Genomic DNA, 10,366 nt, shown 5'->3' with positions numbered 1-10,366 from the left:
CATCAAAGTATAGTTGATAATATCAAGAAGTAAACACATAGTAGGATAAACACAAAACATTCAGGTAACCACCAAATCAGTTAATCACATTATACTTGAGAAAATCAACGAAGCAGGACGCCTATCTCATGTGACTGTTCACGCAAGAACACTACAACTACAAACTGGAACAATTACAGTTGTTACAAGAAGTTAAGCTCAAGGATAAGCACACAAAATTCGAGGATATCAGACAAGCAAAAATTTCACAAAAACAATTCAAGGATAAGCACGAAAAATTCACGGAACAGCAAGCAAAAATCATCAACCTGTAACTGCCCGTTCACCAACTCCATGACGTCAAACTAGAGGATAGGCATGAATGCCCAGCTTTTTCAGAAAGCTTAAAGCAATACCAGATGAAGGACGAGAAAAGATATACAGGCGAGACTAGCTTACGACAATCAAAGTAGTTCATCAGGCCAAACTTCATACAATCTACAAAGTTGATGATGGATTTCACCACAAATTTAGTCCAGCACGCCAAACTTAAGGAGATCAACAAGGTTTCATGACCAATTTCAGCACCAAATGAGTTCATCATATGCCAAACTTGAGGAAACCAACAGAATTTCATGACCAATTTCACCGCCAAGGCAAGTTCATCATATGCCGAACTAGAGGAAATTAACAGAGTTCGCGACCAACTTCACCACCAGACCACTAGCTAATCGATCCAAGACGATCAAAGAAGCAAAACAGGGCAGGAAGACACCAAACATGACCACATCAACAAGGCGTCTCTCACACTCTCGCGCCGGCCATCCTCCATGAGCACTACCACGACGGCACTAGCTACTCGACCTTGACGTGGAAGACGTCCTTGCGCTCCTCCTCCTTGACCTTGAGCAGGGTGACCCAGAGCACGCCATTCTTCATCTCGGCCTTGATCTTGTCCATCTTGTACGCGTCAGCGGCGGGCACCTCGATGCGGCGGTTGTACCTCGGCACCGCGGAGTCGTCGTCGCCGTCCCAGGGCTGCTTCTCGCCCTCGCCCTTGATCACCAGGATGTTCTTGTCCGCGCGCACCTCCACGTGCTCCTTGGTCAGCCCCGGCATCGGCACCTTGAGGTACACCGCGTCGTCGTCCTCCTTGGCCACCCACCGTCCGAGCCGCGACGCCCCAGCATCAGCAGTGGAGGAGAGGCCGCCGGTCTGAGTTGCGACGTCCTCCATGAGAGACAGCAGACGGGCTATGCTGGTCGGCGCGCTGAGTGGGTCGAGCACGTCTGCAGAATCAACACCGAGGAAACCAAAAGCAGATCAGAAGGCTGATTTGACTCACGACGCAAACAAACGGGGAAGCACAGCATACCCTGCGAGAAGAAGCTGGGGATGACGAGGTCGCGGCCGCTGTAGTCGTTGTCGTCGTCGTAGCGGCTGGCCTCCTTGACCTGGGTGTTGTACGGGCGGCGGTCGGCGGTGACGGCGGGGGAGCGGAGCGGGCAGAAGGTCACGGGAGCACCGGACTTGAGGGGGCTGACCGGCGCGGCACCCTTGCAAGCGACGGCGGAAGCCATGGTCTCTCTGCCTCTTCTCTCTCTCTCTCTTCTCTTCTTTCCCTCTCTCTGCTGTGATGGTTTTGGATTCTTGTGGTGAGCGAGAGGGGGTGCGAAATGGAGGGAGGGGGTTTTGTAGAGGAGCGGGAAAGCTTTCTTGGGGGAGGGGATGCTCAACTTTCTTTCTTGGGGGAGGGGATGAGAGAGGGTTCAGGAGAGCACGGTTGGGGCCTCGACTGCTCTAGAATGACCCGGAGACAACAGCTTTGTGATTCGTGCTGGTTTGATGCATCATCGGGGCGACAAGACAAGTTGATTGCGTTCAACTCGAACGTACTGCACCTCCGAGTTCTGCACACGTCCAGCTCGATGACGTCCCTCGTCCTCTTGATCCAACAAGGTGTCGAGAAAGTATATGTTCCGTCAGCACGATGACGTGGTGACGGTGATGGTGAAATGAACCACACAGGACTTCGCCTAAGCACCACGAGAATATGACCTGGGTGTAAACTGTGGAGGGGGGCACCGCACACGGCTAACAATTGATGTTGTGTGTGTTCTAGGCGCCCCTCCCCACATATATATAGATGAGAGGGCAGGATAGGCAACCAGGTGAGGGAGTCCTGAACTAAGGGGTCCTCGGGCGTCCGGCCCATTATCCTTTGGGCCGGAATGATGGGTTGTGAAGACATGAAGGCCGAAGACTGCACCGTGTCTGGATTGGACTCTACTTGGCATGGAAGGCAAGCTTGGCGATCGAAGATTCCTTCTTATGTAACCGGCTCCATGTAAACCCTAGATCCCCTCGGTCTCTATATAAACCGAAGGGGATAATCTGGAAAGGGGACCTATCGGTGTCAAAACCGGCGGATCTCGGGTAGGGGGTCCCGAACTGTGCGTCTAAGACGGATGGTAACAGGAGGCAGGAGACATGATATTTTACCCAGGTTCGGGCCCCCTTGATGGAGGTAAAACCCTATGTCCTGCTTGATTGATATTGATGATATGAGTATTGCAAGAGTTGATCTACCACGAGATCGTAGAGGCTAAACCCTAGAAGCTAGCCTATGGTATGATTGTTGTTGTATATGATCTATCGACTAGCCTGGCCTCGGTTTATATAATGCATCAGAGGCCTAGGATAACAAGAGTCCTAGCCGAATACGCCGGTGGGGAGGAGTCCTTGTCTTGATCGCCAAGTCTTGTGGAATCTTCCTTATATGCGGTAGCTGTCCGAACTGGCCCATGAGTATACGGCCATGGGGGTCCTCGGCCCAATCTAACAGATCTGGAGATGACGTGGTGAGTACCCCCTAGTCCAGGACACCGTCAGTAGCCCCTGAACCGGTCTTCAAGTTAGGGACGCTCCTCAATTCTTCTGAACCGTTCTTCATCTTCGGTCGTCGGTCTTGAAAACTGGTTCAACAAATCTTCTCATCTTCGATCTTGAGGATCGCCGAAATGCATTTGATGAGTTTACACGTCGGGTATCCGAGGAGCCCCTTTAAGTTTCTAGCCTTTATCAATGCCTTATTATTTTTATGCCACACCTCGGGTTTGAAATTGTTCCCGGGCGGCAGCGTCCTCTTGCGTCCGAGCTCCAACGCCGGACTGCATTCGAGGTATCTTTTGCAGGCGAGCACCAACGCCGGACCGCTTCCCAGCTCTAACGCCGAAATGTATCCGAGCTCCAGCGCTGGACTATGTATCCGAGGTGTCGTAAATCACCTTGGTTCAAAGAAGTTTGAAGGAGTTTAGCCGAGCTTAATGCCGGAAATGCCCTCTATGGAGCCAGCCACTAGCGCCCAAGCTTTATGCCAGACTGCTTCCGAGGTGGTGCACCACCCCGAATGCGGGCCGATTTTTGTCAATATTTTTGATTGGTGAATTTACTCTCTGCCGAGATATATAGCCAGTAGCCCTCAAGGTGGGTATCGGTCTAAAATCCGAGATGCACATGAAGGATGACATAAGACCGCTGATCCCAGTAGCCGCTGAGACTCAGGTTGATTTGCAAAATCGGTCTGAGGATCAAGTCCTAGCTCGGCAGAATACTTTGGGACACAAAAAGCGGCATGCTCAGTCCTCGAGACTCAGGTTGGGTGCGGCCGACCAACCTGAGGATCAAAATCTCCTCGGAAACTATATTATACTTAAAATTTTCTGCATTGGACAGGCAATGCAGTAGCCCCCGAGACACTGGTCGGGTGGCAACACCAGATCAGGGGATCGATGTGCCCCTTTAATATTTGTAAATAATAAGCACGAAGCCCAGTAGCCCCCGAGCCTTAATGCGGGCATGGGTGGCCGAATTAAGGATTGATATCCATAGTAAAATCACAAATTATGTGTAATGACTCTATGTATCCAAGTACTTTATGTCACTAATGCTCGGATCCGCATTGTACAAAACTTTGTTGACTGACCATCGGCTTCCACCTCCTCGGCTAATAGTCGAGGAGTGTTTGTCCTACTTTATAAAGCCTTTATGAGGGCAAAGATTTACAACAAACAAGGCAATCTGGCCATACGGTTTTATAAACAAAGGTATGCAGAGATATATGTTATATTACTGTTTAACAGAAGAAATGTCTTCCAAAGAAAATAGTCCCGCTATCGGTTCCTTTCTTTGGGTTGTCATGCTAAGCATGATCATGAAACCTCAGCTCCAATGTAAGAGCAAAATATCGAGGATTTAGTTTGGGAGGCCAGTTAATAGCCCCCCGGTAGTGTTCGGCGACAGTCAAGGTCAAGACGTAAACACTTCGGCCATTGTTATGAATGGCCCGTCATTTAACACCGTCATCGGATCGCTGACCAGTTTACGCTTATTGTGACAGTCAATTTTCGGCTTTCTCCACTGAGGTGCTTAACCATGTGAGCTGGAAGCACAATCGCAGTGGTTCTCCCTTTGCACGCCTAGCCGAACAAAGCGGAACGTAGGAGGCAAGCGCAGGAGCCGGACAACCCAACTATTGACTGAAGAAACAATTCGAAACCGATGCATATATAGCAATATCCGAGAATGTTTTTGCTGAATCTCTAAAGGTGTCCGACGTTGCACTACGAGACTTGTGCTGAAAACACACAAATAGTTTAAAAGTGCCACAAGCTTGGAAAACCAAAAAACGTCAGTAAAAACTAGACTCCGAACAAGATCAAGTGTTCGGTGCCAATCCGAAAATTGGCCTTAGAAAAAAAGTGCTTCTGTCGTGCTTTAACATGACACATCCTATCTCAAGACTTCAAGTGGGTCAGCCTATGGCTTCAACCTCCTATCCCGAAGGCGGAGTACTTCTCGTTAGGCCAGCTTAGCAAACTAAACTCTAGCGGCTTTGAGAGAGAAATTAGGCTCTCCGGCTAGTGACCACACACTCGTGTCGAAAAAAAGAGTGATAAATAATAATAATAATAATAATAATAATAATAATAATAATAATAATAATAATAATAATAATAAAAACTTTGCAATGACTAAGAAGAAGAACACTTATTATAAAACGGCTCAAATAAATTTAAGAGCCCTCAAGTGACTTGGGTTAAAGAATGATTGCATGTACCGAAGTACTATCATATCTATGTTCAACCGAACTTTAAACGCGTCTTAACCGACCGTCGGCTTCTCCCTCTTCGGTCAAGGACCGAAAAGTGTTATGTACTCCATCTGTCGAGAATATGGACGGTGTTTCCAATAACCAGGCAATCAGGCCATAAGGCTGTAACAGACAAAGCAAGCTCAGGGAACTTATGCTATATTACTGCAAAGTGTAAGAAGCATCTTCGAAGAAAATAGTACCCCCACCGATACCTTTCTTCGGTGCTCTTGTGCAATAGATTTTTTGTACTCATGAGTTCCGTTGTGTGCCGACCATAATTGAAAACAATAAGAGCGCTAGCTTTCGGCTTCACCCAGTCTGAGGTCCAGCTCGGGTGACCCGATCGTGACAATCGCAGAGGTGCTCCCTTTACTCCCTAGCCGAACAATCGGGAACGTAGGGGTAAACATAGGAGCGAGGCAACCCAGCTTGCAAATCGCTTAAGTCAATATGGTGCATATTGTGGCGTAATACACGAACAAGGAACGAAGCCGTACAAGTATAATCATATGCAAGAGGAAAAGCTTCATGAAGGAAGCCCCCAAATGAATTGGGTATTTGAATTTATGCGTCACAAACAAAGTTTGGACAAGGAAATTTTTTACAAGCAACTTTTTTCCAATAAAGTATAATGCTTGGTCGAACCGAACACAAGTTAGAAATTAGAGCTTTGAGCATGAAAGCGACTTAGCTGGTTAATGTGTTCGGTATTGATGACGCGGTCCGAGCTTGATGCGGGACAAGGTTCCATCCCCCATGATAGTGCGTTATATCGACTAGAGGGGGGGTGAATAGGCGATTTATATGAAAGTCTTCAAAACGTGGAAGTTATGAAGACAAACGATAGAAATAAACCTATTACCCTGCAGCGGAAGGTAGACTACACTAGGCAAGCCATAGTCAAGTATTCAATAGAGTGAAAGCGCAATGACTAATGGCAGCAATGTAGTAAGGATCAGGTAGGAAGATATTGTGAAGCCACACAGAACACGCAGTCACTTAGTGAAGACAAAAGATAATGCGAACATACAATGACTTCACAAGGAGTAACAGTAAGTAAAGGGAAGGGAAGATGAAACCAGTGACTCGCTGAAGACAATGATTTGTTGGACCAGTTCCAGTTGCTGTGACAACTGTACGTCTGGTTAGGGCGGCTAGGTATTTAAACCTTAGGACACACAGTCCTCACCGTATTCCCCTTGAGCTAAGGTCACACAGACCTCGCCCAATCACTCTGGTAAGTCTTCAAGGTAGACTCCCAAACCTTCACAGACTTCGTTCACCAGCAATCCACAATGTCTCTTGGATGCTCAGAACGCGACGCCTAACCGGCTGGAGGATGCATATTCCTCAAGTGTAATAAGTCTTCAGATCACACAGACAAGAAGACTTAAGTGATGCCTAATTCTCTTTGGCTCTGGGTGGTTAGGGCTTTATCCTTGCAAGGAATTCTCTCTCAAAGGCTTCGAGGTGGGTTGCTCTCACACGACAATAGCCGTACTCTAAATATGAGCAGCCAACCATTTATGGTTGTAGGGGGTGGGCTATTTATAGCCACTTGGCAACCCGACCTGATTTGTCCAAAATGACCCTGGGTCACTAAGGAACTGACACGTGTTCCAACGGTCAGATTTCAAACTCACACGGCAACTTTACTTGGGCTACAAGCAAAGCTGACTTGTCCGACTCTGGACAAGATTCGCTCTCATAGTCTTCACTCGAAGACATAGGTTTTGGTTAGGCATCACTTCAGTCATTCTGACTGGTTCTCTTGGACCCCACTTAACAGTACGGTGGTTCCTATGACTCAACACAAAAAGAAAGAGAACTACGAAAGATCTAGGTCTTCGAGCTCCATAGGCTTCATGTGGTGTCTTCTCTTGTCATAGTCTTCAATGTGAATATCTTCATATACCACCTTTGACTTCAATGTCTTCATACATTTTTAGGGGTCATCTCTGGTAGGAAAACCGAATCAATGAGGGACTTCTACCTGTGTTATCCTACAATTCTCACAAACACATTAGTCCCTCAACTAAGTTTGTCATCAATACTCCAAAACCAACTAGGGGTGGCACTAGATGCACTTACAATCTCCCCCTTTTTGGTGATTGATGACAAACTAGTTGAAGTTTTCAATGGGGAATATAATCTGTGAAATTGTAAAGGATAAGGAATTGTCTTCATAAGTTGCAAGGGCTCCCCCTGAAGATGTGCATATAAGTAATTTGCTTTTGGAATGCAAATGCACATGGCAGGTTGTACTTGTGGAGATCCACTTCAACTTATGATGACAATCCACTATGCATGTGAAAGTATATGAAGATAATGACATGCATAATGGAAAATGAACGTCTGCAGAATGATCTAAGTGCGGAATTTATCGTCGCACATGCGGAATTTATCATCGCAAAAACAAGGTGGCAGATAAGTAGCAGACGACCATCGAGTTTAAGTGTTACAACTCAAAGAACCAAATGTAGCAAAACGAGAGTTGTAAGCACGAAGCAAAAAATAAAGCACCCGCCCATATGGACCCGCTTGAAGACTATCAACCTCATATGCTTCTCCCCCTTTTGTTAGTAAGGACCAAAAAGGTTTGAAGACATAGAACATCTACTCGTTCCCATGAGGAGTAGGTGAAGCAGCAGGGGCGTCGGTGGTGTTTGGCGGTGCTGAAGAGCTTGGAGCAGAGTCGAAACGTGCTGAAGGAGGTGGCGGTGAAGTAGCATCGTCTTCATCCTCGATCACTCTGGCAGTCACAGTTGCAGCAGAGGAAGAGAACTCAGAGTCTTCAAGGGATGGAGTTCGTCGCAGCACTGCCCTTCGAGGAGGTGTGGAGTCAAACATGAAATGCTCAGTGAAGCCATCCTCTTGAAGATCATCTTCAGAACACATCAGCGTCAGCCCTTTCCATGTGCGGCGAGAGGTTTCATGGGAAACAAAAGCATTCTTGGTGGCAAGATTGCGAATGCGATTGACATCCACTAAGAGGCTTTGCATCTGACGCTTCAGCCAGTCATGATGCCTATCCTGTTTCTGATGAAGAGCCACAAGAAGCTCTTGGTCGTTGAGAACACGAGTGCGCTTCTTGGGTCGTGGAGCAGTTGTACTATCAGTGGCTTCAGTGAGAGCAGGATGTGGTGCACGTGTAGTGCCAGCCAAAGGATAGACACGAGTGACTGCTTCAACTCCTTCAATGTTCTGAGAGAAACTCTGATGCTCTGCATTCTGAAGACTTAGAGGTTCCTTGACAGGCTCAGGATAGATGGCTTCAATAGACATATCCACATCAGGCAGAAAAATCCAATGATTGCGAGCAGATGGCTGATATGAGATAGCAGAGTGAAGTTTGATCAGCCGCATTACCCATGGGGCGTAGAACTTCAAGCCAAACAAATCAGAGCCTGATGCAGCAAGTTGGCAAATGAAGAAGTCCTGTGCATTGAAGCATTTTCCATGAAGAATATAGATGACCAAAGTCTTCATTGCACCCTCAAGCTTGGCATGTGGAGAGTGCCCTTTGATGGGCCAGAGAGTTCGCCTGATGATGTGATAAATGGTTCTTGGTAGATACTCAAGGTCTTCAATGAAGAACTCCGTGGGATAAGCAACTTCTTGGGGCAATGGCTTCATCATACTGAGCATCTGACTCATATCAGGTTCAGTCTTCTGAAAGATGCTCTCAATGGCTTCACTATGAAGCTGACAGCCATGCTCGTAGAGATCGCCAGGAGTGGGCAAACCAGTGAGCTCAATGATGTTAAAGGCTTTGTCTTCGTGATGAACATTTCCTGTCATCCACTCCAGGACCCAAGTCTTCGGATCTCTGCTATACCCGCGGATGTGAAGTGTGGCATAGAATTGGAGCAGCAACTCTTCATTCCAATGCTCTTGGTCAGTAATGAACGGCAGCAGTCCAACTTCCTTGAAGCAATCCAGAGCTTCTTCCAGACAGGGCAGACCAGCTATAGCTTCAATGTCAAGGCGCTTGTGTGGGAAGATGCGACCTTGGTTGTAAAGAATGCATGAGTAATAGCTTCGCTGTGGATAGCTCCAGAACCGATCAAATGATATCCTTTCCCTTGAGTAGGGGTTCCTGGAGCTATTGAAGAATGTGTTGTCTGCTCTGAAGCCATTGATATTGAAGGAGCCAGGTACTAACGCAGGACCTGGGAACCTTGGCAATCTTGGGATTGGCTTCTGTACCTGAGGCCTGTGCTCAACATGATAGTCGAACTAGGGACCTGCAGCAGACTCAGGAACAGAAGTGGTGGCATCAGTGGCTTTGCTGACTTCTTCTTCCGTTGGGGAGGGCTCCACATTAGCTTCAGCCTCCACTTGACGAGCTGGAGGGTCGGTCACAATCACGTTCTCCTTGAGAACTGCTTCTTCTGCGGCTGATGCAGCCGGATTGTCTTCAGCAGAGACTTGAGGCCTTGGACCTTTGCGAAGCCTGCGCAACGCAGGCGACGCCTGTGTAGTTGGAGTTGGCTGGGCCTCAAAGTCTTCTTCCTCTTGTGGGCGATCCGCCCATGAAGCATCCTGTGCAATTGGCGTTAGTGGACGACCAATGCTGATGAGTTCGCTGTTCTCGAGCTGAGGAAGGACTGCACCATCTCCTAGATGGTCATGTTGACCAATGTCTTCAGCAGCGATGGGATCAGCTGCTGGAAAGGCTTCAGCTTCATGAGCCTCTGTGAAAGCAGGCTCATGGATTGTCAGTTGGCGTTCAGCGTCAGGATGAACCATAGAAATGGGTTCAACTATCAAAGGCTCTGTGGGAGCAGCCCGATCTTTCTTGGTCTTCCTCTTCTTCTTGGAGGGGGCAGTAGGAGAGGCTTCAGGATGTTTCCTCTTTCTAGCTTCAGCCTCAGGAGTCCTCGTCTTCTTGAGCTCTTAAGCGGTTAACCGGCTTTTTGGCTTCGAGCCAGTCATTCTAGTTGGGAAGACAATGGGAACTGCTTCCTGCCTTGGTGCGTCGGGTTTAGCCATAGCGGGCTTCTTCTTCTTCTTTACGGCCATCCTGGGGTCGATGCCAGGACGCCCAGGGGCCTTGCGCTTCTCAGCCTCATTGTAGGCTTGCACACATCTATCAGCCAAAACCTTCATGCGCTCATGCGAACCCTGAGCTTCTGCACGTTTCTTTACAAAGGCTTCCTTGAGCTCGTGCATCATGATCTTGAAGTTCTTCACTTCTTGCACGCTGAGCTTGGCCATATGCTTCTTGAA

The 10,366-nt window shown here is 47.8% G+C and overlaps 1 protein-coding gene across 1 annotated transcript; it reads right to left on the bottom strand.

Moving 5' to 3' along the window:
- Positions 1-558: 558 nt before the first annotated feature.
- LOC123150529 (26.2 kDa heat shock protein, mitochondrial) lies at positions 559-1,641 on the bottom strand. Its single transcript, XM_044570370.1, has 2 exons — positions 1,355-1,641; positions 559-1,268 (listed from the first exon to the last, which is right to left on the bottom strand). The coding sequence occupies exons 1-2, from the start codon at positions 1,557-1,559 to the stop codon at positions 835-837; spliced, it is 639 nt and encodes a 212-aa protein (XP_044426305.1). The 5' UTR covers positions 1,560-1,641; the 3' UTR covers positions 559-834.
- Positions 1,642-10,366: the final 8,725 nt, after the last annotated feature.

Source organism: Triticum aestivum, chromosome 7A (genome assembly GCF_018294505.1).
Source record: "Triticum aestivum cultivar Chinese Spring chromosome 7A, IWGSC CS RefSeq v2.1, whole genome shotgun sequence".
Lineage (NCBI taxonomy): Eukaryota > Viridiplantae > Streptophyta > Magnoliopsida > Poales > Poaceae > Triticum > Triticum aestivum.
This window is presented reverse-complemented; position numbering and strand designations above follow the sequence as displayed.

Coding starts and splice junctions, on each gene's coding strand:
- LOC123150529 (XM_044570370.1), bottom strand. CDS start 1,559: ATGGCTTCCGCCGTCGCTTGCAAGGGTGCCGCGCCGGTCAGCCCCCTC. Junction 1,269..1,354: donor CCCCAGCTTCTTCTCGCAGG/GTATGCTGTGCT, acceptor TTGATTCTGCAG/ACGTGCTCGACCCACTCAGC.